The 19,095-nt window shown below is 36.2% G+C and overlaps 2 protein-coding genes across 2 annotated transcripts in view; both read left to right on the top strand.

Annotated features, from left to right (window-relative positions):
• The first annotated feature begins 3,706 nt into the window (after positions 1 to 3,706).
• Positions 3,707 to 10,659, top strand: cln8 (CLN8 transmembrane ER and ERGIC protein). The gene is made up of 4 exons (XM_056477557.1): positions 3,707 to 3,863; positions 4,125 to 4,393; positions 5,260 to 5,619; positions 7,934 to 10,659. Exons 2-4 carry the CDS (start codon positions 4,208 to 4,210, stop codon positions 8,252 to 8,254), a joined length of 867 nt encoding a protein of 288 aa, XP_056333532.1. The 5' UTR covers positions 3,707 to 3,863; positions 4,125 to 4,207; the 3' UTR covers positions 8,255 to 10,659.
• A 2,266-nt stretch (positions 10,660 to 12,925) lies between these two features.
• The window catches only part of arhgef10 (Rho guanine nucleotide exchange factor (GEF) 10), an 88,147-nt gene continuing 81,977 nt past the window's right edge, over positions 12,926 to 19,095 (top strand). The window contains 1 exon segment of the mRNA XM_056476614.1: positions 12,926 to 13,065. The gene's annotated coding sequence lies outside the window, so the exon portion shown is untranslated.

The raw sequence follows: 19,095 nt of genomic DNA, 5'->3' as shown, positions 1-19,095 counted from the left end.
ATTATGCCTAATTATTTTCACTCAGATTCAAAACTAATTCTATCTATCAAAACAGATGAAATAGCTCTACAATATTTCCACAATATTGTTTTGACATTGATATTTATACATATTATAAGCCTTACTATGAGCTGTTTTTTTTTTCCACGTTAGCTGGAAAAAACCTGTTTATGAACACTCAAACGCAGTATTTAGTTGGAATTTATGCTGTAGCATAGTTTAATAATCATATATATATATATATATATATATATATATATATATATATATATATATATATATATATATATATATATTCAAATGTACATATATATATATATATATATATCATATATATATATAAACAATTAAACATTGCTTTAAGATTGCATTAAGGCCCTGCACATTTATAATCGAAACAGCAGGAATGTCATGCTCCCCATCCTCATGCATGGGCCATGTTTGACCAAGCTGTGGATTAAAGGAAAACAATAATGCCACTGTTTACAAGATGTAAAATGTCTCTGATGTCCCTTGAGTGTGTATGTGAAGTTTCAGCAAATACCCCACAAATAAAGTTTTGTCCCTTTAATGCCCAATTCCAACTATAAGCGACAAAGCGACAAGCAACCGTTCATTTCAATGGAGAAAAGGTGATTTCCAGCAACCTCCGGTACACAACAGACAGCATCCGTTGTCAACAGATGTAGGCATGTTGAGTGTAGCGACAAAGTTGAGAATCCTTCTAAATTATTCAATGCATATCAAGAGTGACTTTTGTGAGCAACAGCCAATACAAGCATCAGTAGAGCTCACGGCTCCTGCAGCAGACGGTTATACTGTATCTCCGTGCTGTAGATGCACACAGACCCATTTGCAGGAGATAAATCGCCGCTATGACCGAGAACTCACTTTTTTTAATGTACTGATTTCATTTATATTTAGTGTTTTTTTCTGAACAGTTTATTTTCAGCGGCACGTTAACTCATTTGCTCTAAATTTGTTTCATTTTGGTGACTCACTTTTAGGTTCAAATGAGATTGTGCTTCCATCCCTCTTTCCAAAACTGGGTGGAGCTGCATCCCACATCATAGTGCCACTTCAGACGTTCTAATGTGCAGACTTACTATGAGTGATTTTATAAAAGTAAAAACACCAAACACCAAACACTCACGCATATGCGTCCACTTGAATGTTCATCGCAGGCAGCAGCACTCCACCTAATGGGTGGAGCTTTCCTCCTCTGATGACATGTACAAAGGGAGAATGTCAAACAAAATGTTTCTGCAGACTTTTTTTATGTAGTGTGATTACAAAAAAAATTCAATTTAGACATTTTTACCATTAGAAGCTGGTCATATTCACAAACTGCTGCCCCACAACTGTGTTTAAACCCCTTATAAAAGTGTTTTTTGCATAATAGGTCCCCTTTAAAGCTAATCAACTTGTAAATAAAGTTCAATTTCCCACACAGACCAATCATTTCACTTCACAAGACAGTGTGTTGCCAAACGTTTGAGTTTTATAACCCAGAAATCCTCAGCACAAGTGTGGTTTGCAGGCTCTGTTTTGTCTTGTGGTCTTTCTACAGGAACACGATTTGAGGAAGTTTCTTTAAACCGGAAAATGCCGCTCTATTTTAAATTTATTAAAATTAGTACTTTCGTTTTTGTAAATTATAATTCTAAGCTCCAGTTAACAACCGGAAGTGAAGACTGACAACATGTTTTAGAATCACATATTTATCTTACATTAATACATATTTATCTTCTATTTGTCATCTTTTTTGATGATGAAAAATTTGATTTGAATTGATGATGACCCCTGCTGGTAAACTGAACTAACTTTGTTTAAATGCTACTTCACACAATAATGAAAATTAGCTCAATTTACTCACCCACAAGTGGCTTAACCCGTCATGAGTTTCCTTTCGACCCAAGATGTTTTGAAAAATGTTAGAAACTTGTAACCATTGACTTTCATAGTGGTCAGAACTTCTTTGTGTTGAACAGAAGAAAGAATCTCAAACAGGATTGTCACAAGTGAAAGATGAGTAATTGTTTTTTTTTAATGTAGTTTTAATTTTAGGGTGAACTTTCCGTTTACCTGAACACATGCATGCTTTCTGTCAAATAACTAGTAAACCTTTAGCAACTATAATAAAAACAGTCCCATCTGTGCTGTTAAATAGGCTAATAATACTTTTGTTGTTGTTGTTGTTGTTGTTGTTGTTGTTGTTGTTGTTGTTTATAAACATTTATTGTGGTCTTTTTTTATAGGATGGATGCCTTAAATAATTTGACAAATATATTTTTCTGTCTATTTCAAATCGAATTACACTCAGCACCCACTTTATTAAGTACACCTCTTCAACTGCTCGTTAACGCAAATTTCTAATCAGCCAATCACATGGCAGCAACTCAGTGCATTTAGGCATGCAGACAGGGTCAAGACTATCTGCTGCAGTTCAAACCAACCATCAGAATGGGGAAGAAAGGTGATTTAAGTGACTTTGAGCGTGGCATGGTTGATGGTACCAGATGGGCTGGTGTGAGTATTTCAGAAACTGCTGATCTACTGGGATTTTCATGCACAACCATCTATAGGGTTTACAGAGAATGGTCTAAAAAAGAGAAAATATCTAGTGAGCAGCAGTTCTGTGGGCACAAATGCCTTGTTGATGCCGGAGGTCAGAGGAGAATGGCCAGACTGGTTCGAGCTGATAGAAAGGCAACAGTAACTCAAATAACCACTCTGGTTACAACTGAGGTATGCAGAAGAGCATCTCTGAATGCACAACACGTCCAACCTTGAGGCGGATGGGCTACAGCAGCAGAAGACCACACAGGGTGACACTCCTGTCAGCTAAGAACTGAGGCTACAATTTGAACAGGCTCGCCAAAAATGGACAATAGAAGATTGGAAAAACGTTGCCTGGTCTGATCAGTCTTGATTTCTGCTGTGACATTCCGATATTTTCTTTGTACACTTTGGGCCCATTAGTACCAATTGAGAATTGTGTCAACACCACAGCCTACCTGAATATTGTTGCTGACCATGTCCATCACTTTATGACCACAGTGTACCTTCTTCTGATGGCTACTTCCAGCAGGATAACGCGCCATGTAAAGCGTGAATCATCTCAGACTGGTTTCTTGAACATGACAACGAGTTAACTGTACTCAAATGGCCTCCACAGTCACCAGAATTTAATCCAATAGAGCACCTTTGGGATGTGGTGGGACGAGAGATTCTCATCATGGATGTGCAGCCAACATATCTGCAGCAACTGTGTGATGCTATCATGTCAATATGGACCAACATCTCTGAGGAATATTTCCAGTACCTTGTTGAATCTATGCCACGAAGGATTAAGGCAGTTCTGAAGGCAAAAGTGTGTATATCAAATAAAGTTGTAAAGATGTTTGAAATTATATATTTTACCGTATAATTAACAATGCATAAAGAAAACGTTATAAAAATATTTAAATACTGCTATCCTTGCTATATCCTGTGCATCATTAATGCATAATGTTTGTTGTCTCGTTTAAAATGTAACTTGTCTTGTAGCCTCAGTTATGGAAAGCTCACAACCTTTACAATGTATTCATCGACGCTTCTGAATGCATCCAGCAGATGGTGACAGTCAGAGCAGCAGTGTTTGTAAACGAGCCAGGTCATATGACTACATGAGGTCATATGACGTCCCTCCTCCTCCTCACGTCACGATGGGTTTGAGAGAACGAGCAGGCAGTTATGAGCACCCGGTGAAGGAATGCCGACTATGCTGTTATTGATTTGAAAACAAAAAACAATATCAATACTGTTTATCTATTGTACGCAGGGAAGAATGTGTTTCATTACCGCTATCTCATCTACAAGAGGTAAGAAAAGTGACAAACTTTTGAAAACAGAAAACTAAGTAGATGATTGTAGCGTAGATATGATGTCTAGTTATTGAATGAGCAGTAGAAAACATACATTTAACTATCAAATATGTAATCAAGACTCTTTTAATCAGTGCCATGGCGTTTACGGACAGAATGTCGTTTTATACAGCAGAGAAATAACGTTTTTTTCTTCTTCTGAGAAATGCAAACAAATGGAATGTCTTTATGATATAATGATTGTCCTTCTTCTTCCAGACCGATAATTGGTTTCATGGGAGCTGACTGCGACACATTACCAGAGGATACTGCAGTCTGGCATTAATTCAAAGGGCTGAGCAATGTCCTATCATCCAGATAACTTAATACTGTCCTCTGGTCAGGACTTCAGCATGGACTACTCCTGGGACGTTCAGCTGAAGATCACTGGCCTGGGCTTCATCTTCTACACCTTCATCTTCTTCCTCTGTCACGTCTTGTCAACGCTGCTGTTTCAGACCTACCGCTCATTGTCGGCCAAAGAAAAGGTTCCATTCATTTGCAATTATTGTGATTGTTTATAAACCTGTAAGGATTTTAAATTTGGATTCTATCCTTTATACAATCTGCGTACTGACTTTTGCATTCAGGGAATTTGGGAGCAAATGAATAGTGAATTGTACAAAACAGTGATAACTTAAAGGGATAGTTCACTCAAAAATTAATATTTTGACATCATTTACCTTTATTTATTCTCCACTTATTCCAAATCTGTTGGGTTTCCTTTTACTGTTGAACAAAAAGGAAGATAAATAAGAATTTTGGGGACATTGGTTTTTTTTTGTTGTCCCTTACTATAATGTCAGTGGCTGCTTTTTTACATTCATTCTTCATAATATCTTATTTTATGTTTAACAGAAGAAAGAAATAGACTCAAGTGGTTTTACACTTTATGTAAGTAAATGTTAAAGAAACTAATTTTGGGGTGAGCTATTCTTTTAAATATTTCTTCTAAAATCGTGTTTTGTGTTATTTTGTATCTCTATAACAACCACTCATAAATGAGCGAGTGATTTACAGATTTACTTATTTATACGAAAAACTAAGTAGATGGATATAAATAGATTTATATTTTTATACATAAATTATAATTGAAATGTATAAGGATATGAAACAACTAATATTAAATGCATTGCATGAATTAAATAATGAAATGTTTTTAAATTGTAACTAATGATTGCTGTCCAAACCGTCTAAATCTGTGAAACTTGCATAAATATTTCTAAAAATATATATATTTGAAATAAAAAATTTATGTATCTCTATTGATTCATATTGGGCCTTTATTAGATCATAATGTTTAAAAGAGTCACATTTTGTCAGTAAGATGTTCCATCGTTTAAATGTTTTCTAGGTTTTCTGGGATTTGGCTGCGACACGGGCTGTGTTTGGCATTCAGGGCATTGTGGCAGGTCTTCGGGCCCTGATGGAAGAATCTGCCCTCTTCTCTGATAAGATTCTCGGACAGGAGGACTGGTCCTGGTTCAACATTCTGACCGCTACGGGTTTTTTCCTGTTTGAAAACATGGCCCTCCACATGTCCAATGTGGTGTTTCGTTCCTTTGACCTGCCATTGGCTGTGCACCACTTCTTCGCCCTGGCGGGGTTTGCTGGGGCGGTTGTGTGGAACTGGCAGGGTCATTTCCTCCCTATGGTGACCCTGCTGCTGGAAATGAGCACACCCTTCACATGCATATCCTGGATGCTGCTAAAGGTGAGACGCAAAGGTCAAGGGAAAACATTCTGTTTGAAAAAATTAACTTTTTGTTTAAAATATTTAGTGCAGTCGGTATAGCTGTTACTTGATTTGTGGGATATGTTTTCTTCAGTAGAACATTAAAGAAGATTTTTAGATGAAACTTTGGTTCTTGTTGAGTCAAAGTGCCAGTAGCCACTGACTTGCAACACTAAAAAAATACAAGCAAAAAGAATTATTACCCGCAGCTCCTGATGATACATTGAGGTGTTACTGTATATAGGATGTTTGTTGTGGATTAAAGGTAATAATTGTGCAAATAATGTTCAGGATTTTTGCGCAGACCAACTATTTCACATCATAATACTTCAGTTTGTTGTTAAGAGCTACTGGTATTAATTTTGTTTCATCCTGTATAAGTTTTTTGACTCTCAGAGTGTTGATAGCTGTTAACTTGGAAGTTTAGGAATCACCAAGGACCCCAGTGTCAAAAGTTTGTAGTGAGATTTTGAAACGCCTTTGTTTTCTCGTTTGTAGGCCATATTCACTTCTGTTTTGGCGTGGGAAAAAAAACATGTTTTTTTTTCCTCTGTTCAACAATTTATCATGCTTGACAACTGAGAACGCCTACAGTTCTGTAATATGTAGCATACTCAGAAAGAGGAACTGCTTTTCTGTCCTCTTTTCTTTTGTGGGATCAGGTGTGTTCAGATAGCTTGGGTCCATGTATTTGTAAATGTTTGTGTATAAAGTATAGATATTATATAGTTTGTATATATAGATAGTAGGCTATCTGTGCAGGAATGTGATTTTTTTTTTTTTTTATTGTAAATGGAAGAATATATTTATTTGTTCATTTTCCTTTGGCTTAGTCTCTGATTTATCAGAGGTCGCCACAGTGGAATGAACTGCCAACTATTCTGGCATATGTTTTACACATGCGGATGCCCTTCCAGCTGCAACCCAGTTCTGGGAAACACCCATACATATTCTCACTCACTGCAGCCAATTTAGTTTATTCAATTTACCTATAGCGCATGTCTTTGGACTGGGGGGAACCGAAGCACCCAGAAGAAACCCACACGAACATTTGGAGAACATGCAAACTCCACAGAAATGCCAACTGGCCCATCTGGGACTCAAACCAGCAACCTTTTTGCTGTGATGTGGCAGTGCTAACCACTGAGCCACCATGCTGCAATGTAAGAAAATATCATTAGTTTTAACAAATGTAAAGAAAACAGACACTGCACACAATGCGTCTCCTAGAGACAGATGCCCTCAATTTAGAAACATCAACTAGAAAAAAAATCAAGAGTTTCCCACTCATAATTATGACTGTGGGAAAGTTCTGACATAACTTAAAGGTGTTTTTACATGCTTAATTTAATGCTTCGTTGATTTATTTAATTACACAAATGTGCATTGCATTCTTGGCTGTGGTGTAAGATATCTTACAATGGGCGTTAGCTTTAAATTATCTGTCATTTTTTCCAGGCTAAATGTTGTCATGATGTTTGTAGAGACTGTTGCTGAGCAAATTATTTAAAGGGAAAGCTCACCCAAAAATAAATATACAGTTACCATTTACTCACCTTCTTGTTGTTTCAAACCTAAATACATGTATTTCTTCTGTGGAACATAAAAGAATGTTTTCAAGAATTCCTCAGATTTTTTGTCTATACAGTGAAAGTTAATGAAACCATAGTTACTTTCTTTACATAAACATAAACAAAATAACTTGACTCTAGTTGAACGGGTTTGGAATTGCATGAAGATGATTAATTAACAAGCAAACTTTCATGTAGACCTTGATAAACTGGTGGCATGTTTGTAGCATTTGAGTACAGAGATCAGATTTTTACTTAAAAGGAAGTAGTTTACCTAAAGAATTTTATTCTGTCATTTACGCTTCACTTGTTCCAAACCGGTTTGAATTCCCCTCTCTTCTCTTGAACACAAAATGAAATATTTAGAAGAAAGTTGGAAACCAGTAGCCATTGACTTTCAAAGTATTTTTTACTATGGATGTCAATCTACTGGTTTCAAACATTTTATTTTGTGTTCAGCAGCAACAAAAAAAAACTTTTTGTGGTTTGGAACCACTTGAAGGTGAGAAATTTGTGAGTACACTTTAATTTTTAGATGAAATGTAACCCTTTAAGTATCATATCCTGTCAATTTCTTTGATTTTAGAAATCAAACATTTGTTACTATAGATTTAAAATATAAATTATGAAATTCTCTCAGTGTAGCTACTGTAATTCAGAATTAACAACACTGTAATGAATAAGACCATGTTTTAAACTATAATCATTCGTCCTTTTCAAAGGCGGGCTGGTCCAAGACGGTGTTCTGGAAAGCGAACCAGTGGATGATGATCCACATGTTCCACTGCCGGATGGTTGTGTCCTATTACATGTGGTGGGTGTGTTTGAATCACTGGGAGGAGATGAACACCCACATCCCACTGCCTCAGAGACTGCTGTTCTTCACAGGCCTCTTCCTGCTCACCTTCTTCCTCAACCCCATTTGGACACATAAGAAAACCCTGCAGCTTCTCAATCCTGTGGACTGGAACTTTCACAACCAGCCTCCACCAGAGAATGGACCGCTACAAGAGCAGACCCAACAAAAGCCCCATGCCAGCTGATTAATATCAAGGGAAATACAGTTTGGAGGAGACTGTTGCTTTTAGTGAGTTTGATTTAAAACGTTTTAGCACTAACTACTAGAATTTGCTACAACATGAGCACCCTTATGTTGTTCCGAGTCTGTTTTGCTTTGGTTGAACAGCGTTTTTTCGTCCATACAGTGAAAGTCAGTACAAAAAAAGACCTCATGTTAGAGGAAAAGTTGACCCCAAATTTAAACTTTACTCACCCTTTAATTATTCTAAATGTAAGTTTCTTTCTTCTGTTGAACACATTTTAAGATATTTTGAAGAATGATGAAAACAAGTATCAGTTTACTTCCATGTTTTATTTTTACACCTTTTATATAAGTGTTTGGACTTTCAGCAATGAAGCTTAAACCACACTAACTGAAATAAAACTAAACTTCAACTCTCAAATCTGGACTGAACTTAAATGCTAAGCTGCTTTGACACAATCTACATCAGGGGTCACCAACATTTGTCACCGCACATTAATCGGTACCCAAGAAGTAGCTCTCAGTTTCAAAAAGTTTGGTCTACATTGATCTACATTGTAAAAGTGCTATAGAACTAAAAATGAATTGAAATACTATTGATGTCAATAGCTCCAGGTTTCCAGCATTCTTCAAAAAAAAATTTTGTGTTCAGCAGAAACAATAAACTTATTTCGGCTTGATTTGAAACCACTTGATGGTTTAAAATTGTGTTTGTTTAATTTTTTGGGTTAACTGACCCTGTAACTTGTAACACTTTGTAATATATTGTCCTTAGTAGTTTAGGGAAAAATGAAAGTCATATAGGTTTGAAATTACTTGAAGGTGAGTAAATAACATTATTTTTATTTGAAATATTATTGGTATTTTAAATTATGATGATTATTAATATTATTATTCTTCAGGGAAACATTTATGGTCCTGTAAATATCATGAGATCCATTTAATGCAACTTCCTTCCTTTTCCTGATTGAGTTGAGTTCGGTGTCCTGAAAAATCCTCTGTGTGTTTGTGTGTGTGTGTATGGGAGGGGCTGTTTGTACTTTGGCTGTGCAGCACAGCATCTCTCCACCCATGATGTGCTTGTCCTTTTCTTTCTGAGAGGCTTGGCTTGTCGCTGATTCATTGTCTTGTGATAAAGAAAACCCTGACCCCATCATGACCAAACGTGATCTGTTGACTCAAGTTCACAAAAAGCCACTCAGTGTGTCAACTTAAGCACAAAGACATCAGACGTTGTACTTGTTTCCCTTTTTTACAAAGGATTTTTTTTTTATGGATATTGAGCTATGGTGTTCAGTGATAGTGGGCTGTGAGTGTTGAAGGACGTTTGACTAAACTCTTTGTGTTCTGTATAAACGGGGTTTGTTCTGAATGAAACCAAACTATCTCTGCAGAATGTGCGTCTGTGTGCTAGGGAAGGATAAGGAATGTAAACGAAGTTGCTTTATTTTTACATTATATTGGTTATTTTAAGTACTAGATATTGAACCGGAGTTGCTCTGCATGTATTTATATTTTCTTCTCATATTTTTAGACGACTTAGATGTTTTTGACGAGCTAAAAGCAGAAAATTTAGATTAATGGCATGATATGTATTACAAGAGACAATGCAAACTATGACAGTGCCAAATTAGCATGCATTTACACATCAGCTGATGGTACTACCGGATATGAATGAAGGATAAATGACTGAAGTGATACTCTGCTTGACCTCTGTAACTGCTCTCAGGGTATTGTGAGGACAACACAAAGAGCAACTGCAGTATTGTCTGATAGTGACAGGTAAAGTTAAGCAATATTTAAATGCCAAGGCGTTCATTTATAGAAGTGCTCACTAGTGTTAAACCTAGCTATCAGCTACTAAAATACCTCTGCTTCAGTTTCTCATCTCAGTTTTTAAGTGAGGTTTAAAAGGAGCATTTCTGCTTTGTTCAGCCTGTTCTTTCACATTGTGGGAGTCAGATCTGCTGATTTGTGTAAACTGTAGAAATGTGTCACAAATGTTTAGCAGGTTGAATGAATGCTGTCTGTGCGAGTTGTTTTAAATATCACAATTCTCTGAATGGGAGGCACATAATGAGACAAAACTATAGAATTATCTTAATTAACCTTAATTTAGTTTTCTTCAAGACTTTTCATTTTGGGTTTTGTGTGAACCTCTGTACAAACCAAAAGGATTTTTGATTATTTGTGTGAATATTTCAGTTACATTTCATGGTTAATTTAAAACTGGATGATGTAACAACAAATGACTGCCTGTGTTTCCAGAGTTGTTGTATATTTAAGTATTAATCAGTGTTGTGATGGTTGCACATTTCATGTTAAATAATTATTTGCAGGAAAATGATTGTTTAAATTAAAATACAGACTTAATATGTAAGTTTTAAAGCTACTGCAGATGCTCTTCTGGATTTTAACATTTGATCTTTTTAAAAAAAGAGAAAAAATAAAATGTTTCATGTCCAAAATGTGTTAATATCTTTTATTGTCTTGCAAACATGTGATGGTTGTGTGAAGAGTTTTAAATTCAAGCCTAAGTACACTTTTAATTTTGGACCTAATCATCGTATACCACATATCATGGATCAGTTTGAATACATCTAATACTTAAAAGGATTATCTTCTCTTATGCTGAAGAGGAAATGCCTCTGAAATAAGTGTATCTATGTACAAGTCAGCGATCCCAAACATGTGACAAGTAAATGAGAAACATCTTTGTTTCTTGCAAAAATTATTGAGGTAATGGAGTGGCCAGCTCAATACCCTGATCCAAACCCGATTGAAAACTTGAGGGGTAACAATAAAATGGAGTTTCTGAAGCAAAAACTAAAATTCACTAGAGTGGGACGCTAAGTTTATTCTTTCTGGGCTGAAATGTGTGTATCTAAATGTGGCAGAGGTAGGTTGAGTTAATGCAACACAGATGTGCAGCAGTTTTATATATCTATATCTGTCTACATGCCTGTAAACACTTATTAAGAAACTCAAAACTTCACAAAATGTTGTGGAGATCAGACAATAGGTATTGCTTTAACAGTTAAAAAGGTCTCAATTTTTTAAATGCATTAGCCACTAGATGACAGCACTGGACCACTTATTGTTGATTCAGTCACTAAAATTGCAGAAAGTTAAGATCATTCTGAATCATACATTGACATGGTATAAACAAATCTAATTGTGGCGCAGTGGGTAGCACGATCGCCTCACAACAAGAAGGTCGCTGTTTTGAGCCCCAGCTGGGTCACTTGGCATATCTGTGTGGAGTTTGCATGTTCTCCCCGTGTTCGCGTGGGTTTCCATGTGAATGATGAGTGTATGGGTGTTTCCCACTGTTGGGTTGTGGCTGGAAGCGCATCCACTGTTAAAACATGCTAATAAGTTGGCGGTTCATTCCGCTGTGGCTACCCTTGATTAATAAAGGGACTACGCCGAAAATAAATAATTGAATGAATGAATGAATTACATGTAACAATATATTTAAATAAGGATCCTTATTGACTGTTATTTACCCATCTCAGTCTTTGTGTCCATCGTGGATGTCTCGGAAACACAAATTTTCAATACTCAACCACCATTTTAGCCACTAGATGGCAGCACAATACCACTTATTATTGATTGTAGGCTTGTTTTATTTTTTATTCTTAGTTTAAGGTGACTGACATTGCATCATCATTCAGAATCTTGGCATGGTATAAACACTGTTGTAGCATTTAAAATCTAGTCCAAGCTTACCACTTTATTCATTTACACATTTTATTTTCCAGTTATTACATTCCATTAAGGATATATATATATATATTCACTCATAAATGTCAATTTACATTGAGAGGATACATGTTTTATAGCATTACGAATTTAATGAATACATTTTTAGTCCATATATTGCTCTCAAAGAAACAAAGCCATCCGAATTGTCCAATCTTCTGCATTCTTTAATGTGTTCCTGTCTACTTTGTATTAGTCGCAATCACTTTTTGTGATTATTTCCATTCTTATGATGAATATGGCTTGCTGTATCCTTCATTTGTATGTCGCTTTCTATAAACACGTCTGACAAATGAATGTGATAAGTCAAATGTACCTAATCAAGAAAAGCAATCTTATCGTTGTTGTAACAATAAGGGTATGAATAGCAAACACAAATACATGTACCGAATTTATGTAACCACTAGAGTGCAGTACCGGGCCACAAACGACCTGCAAACTTATGCCAAACTTCATTGATATAACTTTCTGCCAATAAGACCTGTACATTAGCACTAAATATGTTTAAGCCAATAATTAATAAACCAGTCTGTATGACTTTTTTCGAATCCAGAATGATTTTTAAAATGTTTTAGTGCTGAGTTATACTATTTAGTGTGCTTTTGTTTGTTTTGTTTTTAAATCACAACCTTTAAAATAATAAATATTTTATGTTATTGTATTATTGCAACCTTAGGACAACAAGTAATAAGCAAGTAATTATTTATTGTGGTAAAGCATGAGCAGCAGAGCGGTTCCAGTCTATGGGCGGTTCACACTCATCACGTGACACATTGGAACGCGTGTGTCTATCGACCCGGAGAATCTGATTGACTTGACTTGAAACCAATCAAAAAATGGCAACAAAAGACTCGACCAGTAAGAGCGCAGCGGAGGGCGGGACCATGCAGTGCTTGGATAGCGTTTGGAAAAAGCAGTGGAAAAGTTGCCTAACGTGACAGTCCTTAAAATGATAGAGAGAATATTTATGGTGTTGGATCTGTTCTGTAACTAAACCCGTTTTTCTGCGTAGACGGAATTTAATCCTCATTTATCTCCAAAAAAATGGTGAGTAAATTGGATAAACCATGCGTTTGAAATTCCCAAACACTTGAGAATCCACTGAAAGTCTCAGGTTTGGGAATTTGTAACGCGCGTATGTTCAGCGACCAATTGATGTGCTTACAGCAGTTTGTCCCTGTTATGAAGTTTACTCTCTGAACGCTGTCGCATTGATATGACATTTCTTGAGAAGTTTTTAACATCTGTGCCTAATGGGGCGGCTGCGCTTTTCCTGCTGGACTCCGCTGTAAGTTACGTGGCAAGTGACAACAGCGCACAGTCAGATTTGTGAAAATCTCAGCAATTTGATATTAGTAAACGTCTGTCATGCGGCACGGATATTTGACAAAAGAAGTGTAGCCTAATACAGGTCTGGGCGATAAACACATTTCACGTTTCCAGTCCAACCAAGGAATATGTTTGTGGGGATTTAAATATGCATTCAGTATTATTTATTTGTATTAAATGATTTGTCACATAACGACATTATGTATTTTACATAGATGACTAATTAATGTACACTCATGGATGAACTTTAGACTGTTCAGACAGTCTTCAAGAAAAGGTGCTATTTTTCAATATAAACGGGATTCCCTCATCAAGTAGACATCACATGACTACACTGTAAAATCCAACAGTCAACTTTATCAAATAAAATGAGTGTAGTTAACTCAAATTTTACAAAGTCATTCTACTCATTTGAAAAGAGTTTTGAACTCCGTGTTGAAGGTAATTAATTAATTACCTCATACTTCAATGTAAATGGAGTAAGTTCACAGTACTCATAGATTAGTTTTTTACTGAAATGGTTTATAGCAATCGGTTTTCTCAAACGATTTGAGTTGCCTTATTGGGCTCTTCAGTACTCAGTTGGTTTGAGTTCTCTTTATTTATTGGGTTTTATTGTGCTCAAATTGCTTCGTTTGCTCAAATGGATTAAGTTCACAGTACTCATTAGAATTAGTTTTTTTAACTTAAATGGTTTGTTGCAATCAGTTTCCTTAAATGGTTTGAGTTACCTTAACTTTTTTGGGGTTTTACAGCTTAAATATCAGTTGACTGAAAGTCTATAAATAATTCTCATATCTTTACTTTAATACTTTCAATAATTCACTTAGTTTAAACATGAACTATCTGCTGGCTCGACCAAAAAAAAAAAAAAACTTGGAAAATAAAAGAAACTAAATGTTTGATGCAAAAAGCATCTGCTAGTAGACTCGCTAAATGCATCAACATATATATATAATGTCAGTATATCTAAAATCTACTACTTGTGGTGGGGTTGCACTGTTTATCGGTACTATAGTAGTATCATGATACTATGGCTCCAAAATACTAGTGGTGCCACTGTACTTTGTAAACGTTGTATCGTCATTAACGGTCTATCTACAATAGATAATGTTGGATGTGAAAAAGTGACTAAAATGCTCACATGTTGTGCAACAATCGATCATTTTATTTAAATAGTTGGTGGAGCACTTTAATATTGCAAAACTGTGTAGAATTCATGCCGTTTATGGTAGCCTATTGCACATTTTCTGACGCTTCAGTTCGAAGGCACATCTGAATAAGTTCATTTCTGTTCCTATCAGTATGATTTAGTAGCTACAACAACCGCAACAAGAAAAAAAAAGAAAAACTCACAAAGTGAAATTTTTAATTATTTTGGATTGTTACCTGATAAAACAATGGATAAAAACCCCAAAAGAGCAACAGGAAACATTGAAAAATTTTTGACCATTTCATATAGCCACATTTTGCTCTTTTTGTAACGAATTTTGTTCGGTGTAATTTGTATCTTTTTTTTATGTATTTTTTCTTGGTCAGCTATCTACTACAAAGAACACAAAGAACTAATGAATTATAGGTGTAATTTCTTTTATTTATCATGAAAATTAATTGCTCAAGTAACACTGCAAAAATCAATTATTGTTACAAATGGCAAATAATTTCGAATGCCACAGATGCTTATCACAGTGTCCTTCTATATGAGACATAAATTCAGAATTTGACCCTTCATTCTTGAAATGTACGGTTCTCGTCCTTCAAATAGGCAATCTGTACTACAACTGAAGGTTAACATCTTCATTGTGCCTGCAGTCAAGAAGTTTGCTGAGTAAACCTTAGCAACATGCCTTTCTAAAAATTCATACCTCTCCATTAAACATGGATCAAATGATCTGAAACATTTAAGGAATGCTCTTTTTAATTAGTGAAGCTTTTCCACTTCCCCAAAGTTTTACTGCATCATTTCCTTCCCCGGGAGCTTCAGTCCTTTCAGGAATCCGAGGCCCTCTGGCCTTTCACTAGATGAGTGTGTGTGATACGGGGGAAGAGCTCTCATGTGCGACTGCATTGTTTGGCTCCATGCTTGTCCGACTCACTTTGCATCAGAGAGCAGGATTTGCTCAGATTGCTGGCAATTTGCTTAGCAAATAGCCACACCACAGGAGCAGGGGCTTCTCCACTCACAGTGATCTGCTCTGTAAATAAAGCCTGTGGATTACATGCTTTTGAAGGCTTGCAGAACATAGCCTGAAGCTTTTTGGTTCAAAAAACTAACCTTTCTTTGTAACCCGTCAACATTTCCTTAGTTTTTTCTTTGTTTTGTTTTTGTTAGTTTTTTTTTTTCAGTGTAGTGCACCACATGGCAGACGTTGATGTACAATAAAACTGTTTAGAGACGAATTATGTCATATCTGTGCAATTCAGTGTGATGTGGCATGGCTTTCTTAAAGGACTTTGAAGAGAAAATGGAATTTATGGCAGAGGGACTTTGAGTGGTTGGAAAAAAAACTCTTTGTTTGCTTTATCCATTGACTTGTTTCGTTGTGCTAGCAGAGTTGGGGCAGATGGGGTTTTATTGGGTGATCTAATGTTGTGGTCATGCAGTGCACTTGGGAATTCATGTTTGTTAATTGTTAGAGCTCCCATGTCCATGTATGAGCTTTTGTGTTCTGTGAAGGATTACGGAAAACTGCTGAGAATCTACAGAGATGCCAAATGTGATTTAATGTTTAGGAGTGATGCAGCTTCTCCAAGTTTAGTTCATAATTCATTTCGGTTAACTAATACGAATTTGCCTTCTCTAAAACTGTTAAGTTCAACCAATATGTTGATGACTTTTGTTTTACTTTAGTAAAAATAAAAACAAGTCATGGTGGTACAGTGGGTAGCATGATTGCCTCACAACAAGAAGGTCGCTGATTTGAGCCTTGACTGGGTCAGTTGGCATTTCTGTGTGGAGTTTGCATGTTCTCCCATGTTCGTGTGGGTTTACTCTGGGTGCTCCGGTGTCCCCCACAAATCCAAAGACATGCATTATTGGTGGATTGAATAAGCTAAAAATTGGCTGTAGTGTACAGTATGTGTGTGAATGCAAGAGTGTATTGGTGTTTCCCAGTGTTTGGTTGCGGCTAGAAGGGCACCTGCTGCATAAAATTTATGCTGGATAAGTTGGCGGTTCATTCTGCTGTGGCGACCCCTGATTAATAAAGGGACTAAGCAGGAAAGAAAATTAATGAATGAAAACAAGCTGTTCACACCACACTTAACCCTGGGTTATCGTTTTTCTGAACACCACTTTTAACCCTAGGTAAAGACTCATTTCACACATGTAATTTTCCGAAGCAGGGTTAGCGCCGCATATGTGGTGTTAACCCTGCATTGCGGTGTTAAGTTTGTTCAGTGTGAAACAGCAATGTTTGCTTGTTGTTGCCGATGGACTCTTGACAACAGACAGTCAACCAGAAATTGACCAGAGAGACTCATATCATGTTAGTAGCAAGAAATGTGAACCGCAGTCTGTGAGAGAAATGTAAGAAATGTTTAAAGATGGAAAGCTTGTAAACGTACCATCAGGAGATTCTATGACAAACTTCGGCAAACCTTATTTTCATTAATTTGTGTTTTAGTTTTGGATTTCTTGCCTTTGTGTATCTTGTGAGGGTTAAAATAGCAACATTTTTTAAAAAGGACCTGAAGATGTGGAAATTCAGTGTAAAAGAGTTACCTGCTGTTTGTCCAATCAACGACAGTGACACTGCAAACAAGAACGTTTACTGCGGGTTTAGGAATGTACATCTTGAATCATCTGTTAGCAAATACCTTTATTCGGTAACCCCAGGTTATATAATGAGCAGTTTGAAATGTGATTACAGATGATTACATAACCCAAGATCTCATTTATCTGTTGTTTAGGATGACTCCGTATTAACAATACAATGCATAAATAGAAGATTTTTACTTTCAACCATGGTCCTTGGTGATTTTTATAAAATGCAAGTAAAAAGATAGACCTGCACAAGATATGGCAATATCAGAAATGTGCATATCGCGATATACATATCGCAAATGTTTGTAATAATTGAGTGATTTAATACATGGGTAAAAAAGACAACCTCCATTTCAAGAGTCAAAAACAGATAGAAGTGAAACAAAGGTAATACCCATGACTCCTGATGATACAAGGTGACTTATGGCCATTTTGTAAGACTGGATTGTAATGTTAATTTTCTCACACAGACCATTCATTTTGGCCAATCACCTCAATGATTTGTAAAGAATTTGAATGATCTTGAAATTACAAATCAGCTGTTTAGGGTTCACATCTGTATGCAGGTTTTTTGCCATGGTGATGCTGACAACAGCATATAATGGCTTGTATGTACATCATTAAACTTAATTTCTCATCTCCTCATCCTCTCTTTAATGTCTAACCCAGGAGGATTTAGGCTGGCCTTGACCTGCCTGTGTGTGTTCTCATTGGGTGTGTTGCTTTAAGTCACAGAGTTTACTTTTACAGGTCCACTTCTAACACATTTCAAGCTGGTTTACAGGAGAAAATAGACGGATGGCATGTGGTGTTTGCTCTTCCAGGCCATCATTTAGTGGTTTGTAAGGTGTACTTCTGTCAGTAACTAACTGTGAATTAAACTTTTGACCCTGACCAGTAGCCTAAACATCTCAGAGGTAAGACCTTGTAGTCCATTTCGTCTTTACCATTTATGTGAGGTGTTTGCATTTAGTCAGCATGTTTTTTAATTATTCTAAACAATTCCTCTGTACAATTTTGAGGCCACACTGTTTTGTCTGAATTTTCTAATTTGATCTTCTGGTGAACTGTCAGACATTTCTCTAGTAATGCATGACTGTATTTTCCATTTCATTCGTTTAAAATTTAAAGAGCCCCTATTATGCATTATATAAGGTCATATTTTGATTTTGGTAGTCTCCAACAACAGGCTGATAAGCATGCAAGGTCAAAAAACACTTCCATTGTTTTATAATATGCATTTATTTTTACCTAATTATCTCAATGACTCTCATATGATTCGTTCAGCGATTCATTTGTTCTCAAATCCCTCCTTAGTGCGAAGCTAATCTGCGCTGATTGGTCCGATGACCCAGTCTGTTGTGATTTGTCAACTGGGTTCAGAGCGAAACAGAGAGAAATACTCACCATGGCAATGAAGTAGTAGAGAGTATTTGAGAGCCCAGTGCAGAAATGCAATAAAGCAATGCAGTTAAAAGGCACCATATTACTCTACTCTTAACCCTAACCCCAAGTAATAACAATGACACACATTCAGCATAAGTCCACACTGTGGACTAGTAAATACAGATGTACATTATTCAAACATAACATTTACTCTGTGTGCTAAATTGCATGTACAGTAAGGCATTTTATTAAGAAAATAATTGTTTCGCTGCTCTATGGAATACTTGTTACTGACCATATATTGGCCTATTATGCAGTGGTGGAAAGAGTCCTGAAAAATCATACGTAAGTAATAGTACTATTACCTGCCTAAAAATGTAATGCAAGTAGAATAAAAGTATCTGTTGTAAATATTATTTAAGTATGAGTAAAAAGTACACCTTTTAAAAGTGAGTATTAAGCTGTAAAAAGCTAATGCGTTTACATATAATTTGTGGATGTGTGTAAACGTAACATTCTGTAGTGCATTTATTAATTGCTCAGCATGCACACAATGTGATCAGACGGTAATATTAGGTTAGATTTTGGTGACCCCA

Source organism: Danio aesculapii, chromosome 17 (genome assembly GCF_903798145.1).
Source record: "Danio aesculapii chromosome 17, fDanAes4.1, whole genome shotgun sequence".
Classification (NCBI taxonomy): Eukaryota; Metazoa; Chordata; class Actinopteri; order Cypriniformes; family Danionidae; genus Danio; species Danio aesculapii.
Note: the sequence above shows the minus strand (reverse complement) of the source record. Positions and strands in the feature narration are given on the sequence as shown.